Source organism: Gigantopelta aegis, chromosome 4 (genome assembly GCF_016097555.1).
Source record: "Gigantopelta aegis isolate Gae_Host chromosome 4, Gae_host_genome, whole genome shotgun sequence".
In the NCBI taxonomy this organism is placed as follows: domain Eukaryota; kingdom Metazoa; phylum Mollusca; class Gastropoda; order Neomphalida; family Peltospiridae; genus Gigantopelta; species Gigantopelta aegis.
Genome location: NC_054702.1, coordinates 5,938,999 through 5,954,688, shown reverse-complemented (window position 1 = coordinate 5,954,688; position 15,690 = coordinate 5,938,999). Strand labels below are relative to the sequence as shown.

General features: G+C 38.6%; 1 protein-coding gene across 5 annotated transcripts in view; it reads right to left on the bottom strand.

The window, feature by feature from the left end:
- LOC121372560 (protein Son-like) overlaps window positions 1-15,690 on the bottom strand; it is a 40,245-nt gene that overhangs the window by 19,096 nt on the left and 5,459 nt on the right. For all 5 annotated transcript variants that reach the window (XR_005957952.1, XM_041498953.1, XM_041498956.1 and 2 more), the window contains exons 2-6: window positions 12,254-13,628; window positions 11,025-11,304; window positions 9,789-9,917; window positions 5,528-5,725; window positions 3,598-3,704 (exon numbers count right to left, since the gene is read on the bottom strand). Coding sequence is in view for 4 of the 5 variants with exons in the window: in XM_041498953.1 (XP_041354887.1) it covers window positions 3,598-3,704; window positions 5,528-5,725; window positions 9,789-9,917; window positions 11,025-11,304; window positions 12,254-13,589 (2,050 nt within the window). In the remaining variant the exon portion in view is untranslated. The remainder of the gene's footprint in view (window positions 1-3,597; window positions 3,705-5,527; window positions 5,726-9,788; window positions 9,918-11,024; window positions 11,305-12,253; window positions 13,629-15,690) is intronic.

Below are 15,690 nucleotides of genomic sequence, written 5' to 3'. Positions count from 1 at the left end.
TGCCAACCGCGGAAGGTCATTGGAGCGGTGAGGGCTATGGCAATCATGGTCTGGATCTTCTCCCAACGGTCTAAAGGAACTTGAACGAGGCCCAGGTCGGGTCGAAGCCAAGCGCCTATGAACTGTAGAGACTGTGTGGGAGCCAGTCGAGATTTCTCGATGTTGATAATCCAACCCAGCTGCTTGAGAAAGTCCATGATGAAGGCAACATGTGCAGTCAGCCCTGTCTTGCTGTGACACCTCATCAGGCAATCGTTGAGGTATGGGTAAAAGGATATACCTCTGCGATGCAGGAAGCGTGACATCGGAGTCGTGATTCTGGTGAACAGCCATGGCGCTATGGATATCCCAAAGGGCAGGACTGTCCATTCGTAATGCCGACCCTGTAGCACAAACCGTAGGTAGTGATGGAAATCGGCATGCATCGGAACGTGCAGGTAGGCGTCCTTGAGATCTAGCGAGGCAAGCCAATCCCCCGGTCTGATCACGGCTATGATATCTCGCAACGTTAACATCTTGAAGGTCGGAGGAGGAGACAGATAGTGGTCGTTGAAGACCGCCAAGTTGTGAATCATTCGCAGCTCTGGAGAATCTTTCTTTGGTACGAGAAAGATGTCCGAGTAAAATCCGGGTGTTAAGTGTACTTCCGAAATGCTGCGAACGGCTCCCTTCTCCACCAGCTTGTTGACGGACTCCTGTAGAACCTTGACTTGCGCAACGGAATGCCGCGGTTCTCGAGGTGAAGTGGTCAATGGAGGGATGGCAGACAATTGCAGACGATACCCTGTCTTCAAGATCGACGTGACAAACGGATCTTGGCAAAGTGTCTGCCAGTTTCGCCAATAACGGCGAAGTCGACTTCCGACCATGGATCTTCCGACCGGTGTGGTACACACCGGAAGCGTCAAAACCGAATCGTTGTTCTGGTTCAAAATCAGGGGCGGGCGTAGGTTGAAGCAATCTGAGCAGTCCACGATCTGTTGGCTGGCGTCAACGTCGACCAGGCTTCCCCTGGGTCCGAGCTGGCGGACCGGATGGTCGTCTGACCGGAAACCTTCGAGAAGGTTGACCTCGAAAGGAACCTCTCCAGCGTTTAGATGGTGGTTGTGGTGTGAATGTAGACTTCCGCTTTGTAGATTCCAACGTGGAAATAAGTTGCAACGCTTTAACAGTTGCTGTCGACTGTTGGTCCTTATCATTGGCCTTCACCACCTCAGAAATTTTGCCTGCAAACAGCTTCGTTGCGGACCACGGTTGAGCTAACAGCTCCTTCTTATGCTGGAAATCCAAAGTGGATTTCTTTAAATAAGCCTGGCGACGATATTGCATTAACATCGAGGACATCGAAGTCACCGAAGACGTCAGGAAAGCTAGCATCTGCGCCGATTGCTGAAACAGCGCGTAGCACCGTGCATCTTTTGCCTGGGTGGCCATCGCCGCAAGGAAAACGTCCAAGTAAGATAATACAAACAAGCAACGTCTCTGGGCAGTATCCATGGCTTGTACTTGTTTGTCCGTCAAATCCACGGTTGACGACTTCCCAAGACGGTGAACATCTTCATCCAAGGACGGAGCTACATCTGTAAAGGTCATGTCAAACACCGGATACATACGGTGACCCCAAGTCGGGAAGGCGACGAAAGACGCTGTGTCTTTAAAAGTGCGGTCTAAATCCGTCGCCACCTCGGATACGAGTGTACCGGCAGCCAAGGAACGGATCACCACATCTTCCGGAGGGACATCAGTCGCTATCATCGGTGTCGGTCCCTTCTTGGACGGCGTTGGTGGATGTGGCAAGGACGGCAACATGTCATAGACTGCCGCCAAGCAATCCCTCATATTCATATGGTCAGAAGATTCAGTCTCATCAATGACGGAAACCGCTGTAGGCGCTGCATCTCCAAAGTCTCGAAGCACTCGAGCACAGGCTAATCGATCGGCCGAAACAGAATTCACTGGTGAACCGGACCGTGGACGGTCCCGTCGAGAACCCTCTGAAGCGTCAATAGAAGGTCTGCGCTGCCGATCCACGGAACCCGTAGGGAGACGTGCAGGTCGTGGGGAACGGCTACGAGCCCGGCTCCGGTCCCGGCTCCGCTGCGCCGAAGATGACTTTGAAGATCGGTGATCCTTGGAGGCCGTGGAACGCCTAACTGATTGAGTCGGCTTGTCAGAGGGCTGCGTAGGAACTGCAGGCCTGTCATCTGAAGTCTTGCATCCTGGAGCCGCACCCCCCGAAGAGGGGACTTGAACCGGACCTGGCCCCAAACCCGCCGGTTGTGGTAAGGCCGCCATTGACGCCATAGTCTCTTTCAGCATAGTAGGTAGCATCGAACGTAATACATCTGCTATGGAGTCCGCAATTGACGGCGAAGATTCCACTTTCTTGGCTCTCGCCGACAGCACCTTCAAGTAGGCCGCGAACTCGACAGTAGACAGGCCCGAACACAGGTCGCATCTCGAAGAGAGGCTACAAGGAACACGGCAACCCGGACATAATTCATGAGGGTCGCCGCCTGCAGTGAACTTCTTACAGCGTAGGCACGCTCGTACCTGTCGCTGAACATTAACATCTGACATGATAATAAGTTTTCAATCTGTGAAAGAGAAAGAAAAGAAATCATGACACAAACACAAAGCCGGTCAACAAAGACGCCATTTTGCAAATGGCGTCCGACACAACAACCGGCAATATAATAACATTTCATGTAATTAACACTTGGCAAGTCAAGCGAAATACGCGAAACATACGAAAGCTAACGAAAGCTAACGAATAAGGTGAAAAAAAAAAAAAAAAACATTCCACCCAACACAAAGCCAGTCAATACAGACGCCATTTTGCAAATGGCGTCCGACACGACAACCGGCAATATAACAACATTTCATGTAATAAACGCTTGAAAGTCAAGCGAATACGCGAAAAGAAACATACGAAAGCTAACGAAGCTAACGAAATTTAAGGTGAAAAACATTTCACCCAAACACAAATACAAAACCAAAGGTCTTATAAAAAAAGTTGACTCCAAACAGAGCCAAACAAAAGACGTCCAGACCCTTTCGCGAAGAGAAAAAGAAGGAAGTTACAGTCATGTGACCGGAACTAGAGAGCAGTATACAGTAGAAGAATTTAGGCCATCCCATTGGCTGTTGGGATGTTCGGACCAGACCACTTGCGTGGGGGGGAGGTGCACTTGTTTGAGGACAGGTAATGTCTATAGAAATGGCAATAAGTTGAGATTTTCAGTTATAATCAGTTTACAAGAAATCTTTTACCATTAAGTTAGGAGTTTCATAACTCAACTGAAATTCTGAACATAACACAGATGTCTATAACGTAGATGGAAACACACAAATCTGTCTATGTTCTCACAAACCTGTAAGTTATATAATGGAGATGGAAACACACAAATCTGTCTATGTTTTCACAACCTGTAAGTTATATAAAGAAGATGGAAACACACAAATATGTCTATGTTCTCACAAACCTGTAAGTTATATAAAGGTGATGGAAACACACAAATCTACTGATGGTCTCACAAACCTGTAAGTTATATAAAGGTGATGGAAACACACAAATCTAATGATGGTCTCACAAACCTGTAAGTTCCTCCACTGATTTCCCGCCAGCTTTCAGCATGTTCATTGTAACCGAGTCAACACCAGATATTTCTTCTCCAGCCTGCATCTTCTTTAAAACATTAGCCCTGAAATAAACAAAATGGGGAAAATCAGACTTGTAAATTAAACATTTGCTACTGAAATAAGAAAAAGGGAACTTTTTCAGATGAAAATATTATGTGGGGAAGAGTAATATGATAAACTGATTAATTTAACTTCACACACAGCCATGTTTTATTTGTGGCTAACTTATTCACTGGCACTTACATGGATACCTTACTGACACTATATGGCTATCTTACTGACACTTACATGGCTATCTTGTTCACGGACACGTACATGGCTATCTTATTGACACTTACATGGATACCTTACTGACACTATATGGCTATCTTACTGACACTTACATGGCTATCTTGTTCACGGACACGCACATGGCTATCTTGTTCACGGACACGCACATGGCTATCTTATTGACACTTACATGGCTATCTTATTGACACTAACATGGCTATCTTACCGACACTTACATGGCTATCTTATTGACACTTACATGGCTATCTTATTGACATTTACATGGCTATCTTATTCTTATTGACACTTACATGGCCATCTTATTGACACTTACATGGCCATCTTATTGACACTTACATGGCTATCTTATTGACATTTACATGGCTATCTTATTCTTATTGACACTTACATGGCTATTTTATTGACACTTACATGACTATTTTTTTGACACTTACATGGCTATCTTATTGACACATGGCCATCTTATTGACACTTACATGGCTATCTTACCGACACTTACATGGCTATCTTATTGATGCTTACATGGCTATCTTATTGACACTTGCATGGCTATAGTATTGACACTAACATGGCTATCTTACTGACACTTACATGGCTATAGTATTGACACTAACATGGCTATCTTACTGACACTTACATGGCTATCTTATTGACACTTGCATGGCTATCTTGTTCACTGACACATACATGGCTATCTTATTGACACTTACATGGCTATAGTATTGACACTAACATGGCTATCTTACTGACACTTACATGGCTATCTTATTGATACTTACATGGCTATCTTATTCTTATTGACACTTACATGGCTATCTTATTGACACTTACATGACTATCTTTTTGACACTTACATTGCTATCATATTGACACATGGCCATCTTATTGACATTTACATGGCCATCTTATTGACACTTACATGGCCATCTTATTGACACTTACATGGCTATCTTATTGACACTTACATGGCTATCTTATTCTTATTGACATTTACATGGCTATCTTATTTGACACTTACATGACTATCTTTCTGACACTTACATGGCTGTCTTATTGACACATGGCCATCTTATTGACACTTATATGGCTATCTTATTGCCACTAACATGGCTATCTTACTGACACTAACATGGCTATCTTATTGACACTTACATGGCTATCTTATTGACATTTACATGGCTATCTTATTGACACTAACATGGCTATCTTATTGACACTAACATGGCTATCTTATTGACACTTACATGGCTATCTTATCGACATTTACATTTTACATGGCTATCTTATTGACACTTACATGGCTATCTTAGTGACACTTACATGGCTATCTTATCAACATTTACATTTTACATGGCTATCTTATTGGCACTTACATGGCTATCTTATCAACATTTACATTTTACATGGCTATCTTAGTGACACTTATATGGCTATCTTATTGACACTTACATTTTACATGGCTATCTTATTGACACTTATATGGCTATCTTATTGACTACTTCACAGCTATCTTACTGACACTTACATGACTATCTTAGTGACACTTACATGGCTATCTTATCAACATTTACACAGCTATCTTATTGACACTTACATGGCTATCTTCCTGAGTTTAGCTTTATCAATCTTCAGTCTCAAGTCCCTCTCCTCCCTGCTGCTTCTCGTATCATGGTGATACCACCGGTCACGCCCCCTGTCTCGCGATCGCGATCGACTCCTCGATCTATGCCGTCTGTGATCACGCTCACCCTTGGATCCATAGCTACGGGCGTCCCACTCATCATAGCCATGTCTGAACAATGGAAAGTAAATTAGTGCTAAAACATGAAGAACTAGTGTTGGGAATTGGTTCAATTTCATCATCGATCATCATTGTCATAGGTTAGCACTAACTGATCAACTTTCAATTATACAATCGGTTAGAATGTGTAGGAACTTGGAGAGGATCGAACAAATTTGGAACTATAATAAAATTCTTTATTTTCAGAGGGTAAACACATTCAGTACAAGGTGACTGGTCTCCCATGAGGCCCTCTCTAATCTATACATGATATTATACATACATACATTCAAAGAAACAACATCAACATACATGTAATATGTATAGCATGAGGAACAATAGCACATATTATGAATATATAAATAATATTTAAATCAATTTGTTAAGAAACTTGAGTCAGTGATAACTCAATACATCATAATTATTTTAACAAACACAAAATCAACAACAAAGGTATATCTTAAAATTGATTATTATTTGAATAGTGCTTAAAATAACTGGATTTGAATGAGGCGAGGGATTGAGAATATTTTATCTTTGAAGGTAGTGTGTTCCACAGTTTAGCTCCCCTGCATGAAAAACTATGGCGATAAAATTCTGTTCTTGGTTTTAATTCATAAAGGTGATTATGTTGAGTTGACCTCAGATTTAAGGAGTGAATTTCTGAAGTTGTTTGAAACATTGTTTCTAGATATGATGGAGATAGTTTGTTGAGGACTTTGTAGACAAACTGGCAGGTTCTAAAGTCAATTCTCTCTTTGATTTTAAGCCATTTGAGAGAGCTAATTATTTCTGCAGTGGACATTTCTTTGCTTTTTTCAGTAATAAGTCTTGCAGCTTGATTTTGGATTTTTTGAAGTTTTCCTATAGAATGTTTTGAACAGGTTCCCCAAATTGTGGAGCAATAGTCTAAGTGAGGTAATATGTAAGAGCTGTAGAATATTAATCTGGTCTTTTGGTCAAGATATTTTCTGTTTTGTCGAAAAATGTATAATAAATAAGAAGATTTTTTAATAATGGCATTTATGTGGTTAGCCCATGTCAGTGTTGGGTCAATGTGTACACCAAGAAGTTTTTCAGAAGTGGAACATTGCACTGGTATGTGATCTACATATACAGTCAATGCTGTTGAGGTTTCTGCAATCGAGGTCAGTTTTTTAGAAGAACCAATAAGCATGATTTTAGTTTTATTTAAGTTAAGAGACATCTTATTATGGTTGCACCAAAGACTCACCTCATTCAAATCTAACTGGGCATGTTTTTCTAACAGAGATATGTCATCAGCTACAGATGTGGAGCTTACATCATCAGCAAACAGATCCATGACACAATGCTTTGCATAGAGTGGCAGATCATTGATATATAATGCAAACAAAGTGGGGCCAAGTACTGATCCCTGTGGGATGCCATATGAGAGATTAAGAGGATCAGATCGGGCTTTGCCAAGAACAACAGTTTGTTTTCTACCCGAGAGATATGATTCAAACCATTTTAGAGATTTTGAATCAAAGTGATAGATGCTTAGTTTCTTCATGAGTATATCATGATCTATCATGTCAAATGCTTTTTTAAAATCAATGAATGTAGCTGAGACAAATTTACCATCATCTACTGACTTTTGCCAATTATTAACAATTCTAAGTAGAGCTGTTTCACAGGAATGTTTGGTTCTAAATCCAGATTGGTATTCATAAAGGAGTTTGTATTCTTCGAAGAATTCAGATAATGCTTTATGCACATGTTTTTCCATTATTTTAGACATTATTGGCAATATAGAAATTGGTCTAAAGTTTTCACACTTTTGTCTATCCCCAGTTTTAAATAATGGAGTTATTTTTGCATGTTTCCATTGCTCAGGAAATATCCCTGATGTTATGCACCTATTTTAAAAATACATGTATATATATGTATATATTTCATCACCATGATCATCTAAAATGTCTGAAGTAGTAATTTTTACTTTTAAATGTTCTTACATTTCCCAAAAAGATATCTTTCACATGAGATGTGAATTTTGTTGCAGGTTTGTAGAATATTTTGGGGAACAATATACCAAAAACATAAATGTAGAGTTCAAATAGAATAATGGATTCATTTCTTCAATATAGGTCCAAATCCATAAGCAACTTAAAAGCTACATTTAAGCGTTCTATAGTGATACTTTGTTTAAGTAGTTTGTCATATTTAACTGAAACAAAATGCAAGGGAAAACATAGGAAATTGCTTAAAGTAAACAAAACTATACTTCAGACATAAATATGCTGGGATTTGGGTTTGACTCTTGTACCTCGAGGCAGGGTTGGGACGATTATTCGATGTTACCATTTTTATTTTTAATGATACATGTATAAATGTTTCCACACCTTGCTGGTAATCCCAATGACCCATAAAGTATTTCGGCCAATCACAGCATTCGATTCCCTTAAACCTGACATGTTTGCATTGGTGATAGTCAGATAGGTACACAGAACCCACAAATTTCTTGTTGGGACCGTAAAAATTATAACCTCCCAAAATAGGGACTGATCTCAGTGATTAATCCGACATGAGAATAAACAGTTTAAGTGTTTTGTCCCAGTTGTCAAAATTGAAAAAAGTAAAGACTTGTTAACTTCAAGAATTAAAAAATGGCATCCAATTTCCGTCATATAAATTTAAAACAATTCAACATCGGTAATTTCCGAAAAATTTTATTGGGACGAAATCGTCCGCAGATCCATCCCTAATTTCAGCCAGCTAATGTTAACGAACTATTTGATTGGTGTCCGACGTGGCCATTTGGTTTAACATGAAACGCATAAACCAGTCTAGTGGATGTTAGCGACAAGCTGTTGACTGAACTTACCACACAACTACGCAAACTACTTTGTACTTTTTTTCTTCTTTTTTTCAAATAAATCTTTGCAGATTATTATTTTTTCTCTTTCAGTATGAGCAAAAAAAAAAAAAAAAAATAGTAACTAGTTAAATAATTTACTATTATATATTATGTGCATGTACTTGTGCTGGCTTATCTTTTTTTTTTAAATCAGTGATACCTTTTTATGTAACTTGTGTGGAGTTAAATAATCAACAGTAGGCCTATGTATTATGTATTTGTGCTTATATCGAGTAATCCATACTTTAAACAAATATATATACTTCTCATCAAAAACAAAACAAAAAAACTTCTCATCAAAGATTTGATATTATAAAACTAATAATAATCTCTGTTTAAAAGCTATGATATTTGTACATATGGTTGGGGTTAGGTACTTACGATAAGTATAAGGTAGTTCATAACTTATTTTAGGAGACGAATCGTCCGTGGGCAACTTATCTGCTTTTCGATTTTATTCGACTAAACATGTTTTGATTTAGTTCACTGACACCGTATCTGGTTGCGCACGGCTCTTTAATCAAGCCAGTTTTTGTTTCATACTTAGATAGGCCTAATAAGTTATATTTTCTTGGTCTCAATTGTGAATGAATGATAGGAATTTTTGAATGAGAAAAACTAGTTGATTTTTTAAAAGAAAACCCCCCAATAAATCTTACTATTTGTTTTATTCTTTATGGCAAATGAGTACATAGCAGCATAGCCTCAAAAGGTAGAAATCAAGAAAAGTACACAATAATAGACCATAAATACTGGATTTGATGAATAAAAATTTTGACGAGCAAGAAAATATTTACTGCGGTTAACATTTTCCGTAAACAATCGATTATGAATTTCAAAATCAATCATCACATCGCTAGAGCCCCAACCAATCAATCTTTGATTATAATCGATCAATGGAACACCACTTATATAAACACATAAACGCATAAAGCATAAACGACTTGTGGACAATGCCAATGCCCTACAACCAGTACATGTACATCAAAGGTTGTGGCATGTGCTGCATTGTGTATATATAAAAGATCCCTTACAGCCTTTTGGTAGCAGTTTCCTCTGTTGACTAAATATCGAGACAGTAATATACTCGATAGCTGAGGTGTTGTCAGACAAGCATTTCTTCACATTCCTCAGTGATATTTTAAATAAAAACAAATGTCAGACAGAACTGCAGATGAAAGCTGTGTTGTCACTTACTTGTCTTTCCGTCTGTCGTGACTTCTCGTTCTCGATCTATGACCAGGAGAACGTGACCGGGATTTGTTTCTTGATTTGCGGCCAGCAGAACATGACCTCGATCGATGACCTTTTCGTGGTGACCCAGACCTGCATATACAAACATACAAATGTATTGGAACAAATAAATAAATAAAGAATCAAGTGCTCATATTCCATTAGATCCACAATTAAAAACCAAAGCAACAAATTGCTTACTTTCATATATTTATCTTCTTCTAGAGGCCTAGTGCCGAATAAAGTGTGCCTGTCTATTAAAACATAAATCATATTAGGCTTAAGCAACATACATTTTGCTATAACCCAATGTTTGTATAAGATATTAAGAAGAATAACCCACTGTTCCTTTGTGACTTAAGTTTCTTTCTTGTTTTTCTTTCAATCAGTATCAAAACAAAGTAAACGCCTGCTCAGGGCTAGCTGTGGCACTCGCCAAATTTGCCAATTGCAAAATTCAAAAACAATTGACAAATTTTATTTTAATTTGGCGAAATAATTGATAATTTGTCAGAAAAGAACTGGCTTTTTACAATTTTTTAAAGTTTTATACATAATTTGGCAAAAATGTCTGCTACTAACCATCATAATGTGGATCAGGACATATTTTCAAAAACATATCTAAATAAGATAAGGAATATACCTATATAGAATATAGCATGTTTAAGATACCTAAAATCTTATGACAGTAAATTTTAATACTAGATTTAATTTTAATATAATATTTTGTAAGTTAATTAAAGAAGTTATATATTTTTACAAATGTAGCTTGTTTTATAATTTGTATATAATGAGGGGGCGAGATGTAGCTCAGTGGTAAAGCGCTCGCTTGATGCGCAGTCGGTTTGGGATCGATCCCCGTCAGTGGGCCCATTGGGCTATTTCTCGCTCCAGCCAGTGCACCACGACTGGTACATCAAAGGCTGTGGTATGTGCTATCCCGTCTATGGGATGGTACATATAAAAGATCCCTTGCTGCTAATCGAAAAGAGTAGCCCATAAAGTGGTGACAGCGGGTTCCCCCCTCAATATCTGCGTGGTACTTAACCATGTCTGACGCCATATAACCGTAAATAAAATGTGTTGAGTGCATCGTTAAATAAACCATTTTCTTCCTTCCTTGTATATAATGATGTACAAATAATACTTTTATACTTTGATTTATAATTTTTATATAATCATATACATATATTTTTATACCTTGACCGTGAATGTTTCTTGTCATCATTCTTTTTCTCTTTTAGCTTATCTTTCTTCTCATCTTTCTTTGCTTTATCCTTGCTTTTATGTTTTTTCTTTTTCTTATGCTTATGTTTCTTTTTCTTTTTCGTTTTTGACTTTGAAGATTTACTTTCCTTATCAGTGTCGGACAAAGACCCTGACTCATTGGGTATACCGTCGGGTAGCTCGTCGTCGTCACTCTCTTCAGACTCAGACTCCTTGTCAGATGAACTGTCGCTGGAGGACCAACTCACCTCACCTGTAAATTAAACATTCCATGAGAAAAAGAAAACAAAAAAGAAGTAAAGAAGGAAGAATTTATTGCATGCTATGCCTTCTAGAGGACAGGGGGCAGGACGTAGCCCAGTGGTAAAGCACTCACTTGATGTGCTGTTCATCAAACATCGATTCCAGTTGGTGGGCCCATTGGGCTATTTTTCGATCCAGCCAGTGCAGCATGACTGGTATATCAAAGGCCATGGTATGTGCTCTCCTGTCTGTGGGATGATGCATATAAAAAATGCCTTGCTACTAATGGAAAAATGTAGCAGGTTTCCTCTCTAGGACTATGTCAAAGTTACCAAATGTTTGACATCCAATAGCTGATGATTAATAAATCAATGTGCTCTAGTGGTGTCATTAAACAAAACAAACAAAATTTCTAGAGGGCAATTGCAGGTCTGGCTACAAATTTTCATAGCTATCTTAGCACTACAACACACGCCATAGTGACGTCATAGCCTACGATATTATAGCGCAAAGATAACTTCAAACATATGGGCCCTATTTTTTAGAATTGCCTAAATACATGTAGAAATAAAATGTTCATACTTCAGATCCTTAGATGAAAATAATTAATAAAATTACATGCATGAAACCCTGATAATTCTCTATTATTTGAATCCTCAGAATTGATTCAACTTAAATTTATTAAGAACACACTAAAAGGATGAAGAATGGGACACTTGTACATGTATATTATATAGATATTGCCATGAAAAAGGAAGAGGGAAGTGATTTATTGCTCCCCAAATGTAAGATTATGGAAGCCATTTAAGATCTTTCCATATTAATACCATATACATTTACATGCTGAGGGGAGATAAAAATTACTCCTGGAACTAGTCTCAGAGCAGTGATGGGGAGCAAAAGTGACAACTCCTCTTAAATAACAAGGTCTGTATTATATAATTAAATATAGGTTTTACCTTCCTCCATTATTTTATTCTTCTTATAGTTATGTGACTGTCCAGACAGAATCCAGGCTGTGCTTTCTTGACTAATGGCCAGCTTCAAACCCATCGGCTTCTTCTGTGTGTCCACTGAAACTGGAGCTTTATTATCCCCATCCAGCTTCTTGGAATCAGCCGACACACTGTTTGTGTTGCCAGTCTCAAACACCAGTGAAGGTTCAGGTTTCTGCAAACTAAAACCTAAACCCGCCTTTGGAGAACTAGAATTATCATCAGCACAATTAACAGCTTCAGAATCTTTGACCTTATTCATTTTGTCATTTGATGTTTGGTGTGTTGTGGAATCAATTTCTTTCTTATGATCACAGCCATCTATAGAGGAAGCGTCATTGTTCTGTCTTGTTCCACTGCTGGTTTTTGACACTTCCCTATCTCTATTACTATCTGAATCTTTGTCTCTCTTCGTTCCACTGTCTTTATTTTTCTCTCTTTCCAAATCTTTCTCTCTCTTCATTCCACTATCTTTGTTCTTTTCTCTTTCCAAATCTTTGTCCTTCTTCATTCCACTGTCTTTATTCTTATCTTTTTCAGAATCCTTCTCTCTCTTTGACTCTGAATCTCTATCTCTCCTACGTTCTGAATGTTTGTCCCATTTATCACATTCCTTCCTTTTCTTTCTATCGCCATCCCGACCATCATTCTCATCACGCCTATGTTTTCTGTCTCTCCGATCTTCACGATCGTAACTTCTGTCTCTGTTGCGATGTTTATGTTCTCGATCTCTCTTCTTCTCCGAATGCCTCTTCTTCTTCTTCTCCTTGTAGGGTGGCGAATCGGACCCAGTCTGTTGTGGCTTTTTGGTGCTCAGCAACAGGTTGATCTCCTGGTCGAGAAGCTTGCTCATCTCCTCCATGGAGTGGGCGACCTGCGAGACCTCGGCCGACTTCACACTGTGCTGTTTCAGCTGCTTCACCTTCTCGTCCTGCTGCATCTTGAAGGCGAGGAAATCCTGGAACAACTCGTCAACAATCGTCTGCGAGGAGCTCGACGAAGCTTCGACGCCATCCTGACTAGACACGGCATCACCCTGCATTCCCAGATTGCCACTCTCCGATTCTTCCACAGCTTTTTGTTTCTGTTTTTCCAGCTCAGAGCTCAGTAACACTTTGGCGTCCAGCTTTTTCTTCTTCTCACCCGGTTCAGCTGACTGGATCTCATCGTTGGTGTGATGTCGTTTTCTTTCCGACTTGTCCCCTGTCTCTCCATCTCCTTCTGACTCGGGAACAGAACACCCATCTTTAGAGTCCTCAGGCAGAGGAATCAAGTCTAATGGTGGCAGCTTCTCACTCATTTTTAAACAGCTTAACAATCATGGCCAATCATGTTAATTCTAAAAAACCCAAAGAAAACCCTTTAATATTAAAATTAATCCAAAATATATATACATGTAATATACACACAGTTAAACTTTGATAACTCAAAGTGTAATCTCTCAAAGAAATGTGTCTCTCAAACTGATGTGACGATCACGCCCAAATTCCTACACAAACTAGTAATACCAGACTTTGAAAACTCAAAAACCTTCATTTCTCAAAATAAGTTATCCTCATATAATAAGTAAGCCCAATGTAGCTAGTAAATGAACATGTATGTAACATTGTTTAAACAGTATACTACATGTATTTCTCATTCTAGCCAGTGCAACATGACTGGTATATCAATCATATTTTGTTTTACAACAACCAGCTAATATACATGGATATGCAAAATGCAGGGCTCAAAATAGGAAGCAAAATATAGCCTGCTATTTTTTTTTTTTAAGATAGCAAGTCAAAAGAAATATTTCCTGCTAAGAAGAAAACATGGCCTGCTGAAAACAAAAAATTCATTGGTAAGGGTTTGGTATAGACTATATAGTCAGACCTTATCTTTTAAAGGCATACTGTCAGACCACTGACCTATTACATGGCCTAACAAAGTATTACTTACAAATATATATATTGGATCTGTCCCTAAATGTACTTTATTCAACCATCTATGTAACCACCATACTACACTTATTAATGATATTTTGTAAAAATAATTGAATTATGGCAATGGTCCATAATTCAAAAACTAACATTGCTGAGAGGGTTGACATGGATTTCACTCCATCATGGTGTAGTTAAAGTGATGCAATAGCTAGATTTGGTCTGTAAAAATTAATGTAATTTTGATTTATTATTCATTTTCAGATAAATAAGGTCCTTAAATCTGTGACAGTATGCCTTTAAGGTGTGCGAGTGCGACCACGCTTGTACAGCACACATAATTTCAATCTGACAAGTGTGAAAAACAATGCACCTTACACTTAACAAACAGCACATGTAAAATAATTCTGTATACTGATTGGCACTATTTACAAAACATTATGTAGCTGATAGAAAGACCTGTTTAATAATACCAGAAAAAATTAAAATGTGATACGAACGGTAGTGTCCATGCAACCTTTTAATATATATATATATATGACAAATTGTCTGCATCAGGGTATGTCATAAAGTGGGCTTATTCCATAATTATACAGTGGCATATGAAGGTGCCAAAAAGTGTGGGGAGGGGGGGGGGGGGGGCGCGCAAAACACACATATATAAATATATATTTACAGAGTCAAGAAAAGTGGGGGCACATACCCTCCCTGCCCCACCCAAACGCTTCTTACACCTATGTTATATTTTATTTTAGTTGCAAAATAATACCATGCTGACAAATAGTTTATTTTATATATAGAAATAGAAATGTTCACAAAATTTGAGGGAAAGAAAGAAATGTTTTATTTAACGATGTACTCAACACATTTTATTTACGGTTATATGGTTAAGGACCACACAGATTTTGTGAGGAAACCCGCTGTCGCCACTACATGGGCTACTCTTTCCGATTAGCAGCAAGGGATCTTTTATTTGCACTTCCCACAGGCAGGATAGCACAAACCATGGCCTTTGTTGAAACAGTTACGGATCACTGGTCGGGTTTGGAGTCAGTATCTGGATTAAAAATCCCATGCCTCGACTGGGATCCGAACCCAGTACCTACCAGCCTGTAGACTGATGGCCTAACCACTACACCACCGAGGCCGGTCTTGAGGGAAAGAATCTCGGGCTAATGCATGATTATATTTACTATTAGTATTAACTCAGCTGACTAGTATTTTTGAATTTTTTTTTAAAGACCTACAAGCCTAGAACATGATGAATTTTATCGGCAGTCACAGTGGAATGACTAGATGTTAAGATACAATGTATTTGAAAATAATGTTATATTGACAATCCGGGTAGAAGGAAGGATTGTAATCTGCATGACTAACTGTTTTAAATGAATGGTATTTTATTTTATTGACTGACACTAAAATATTGTTCTATACATGTCCAAAATAAATGTTTTCCCCATAGCATATGTTGTTGGGATATTG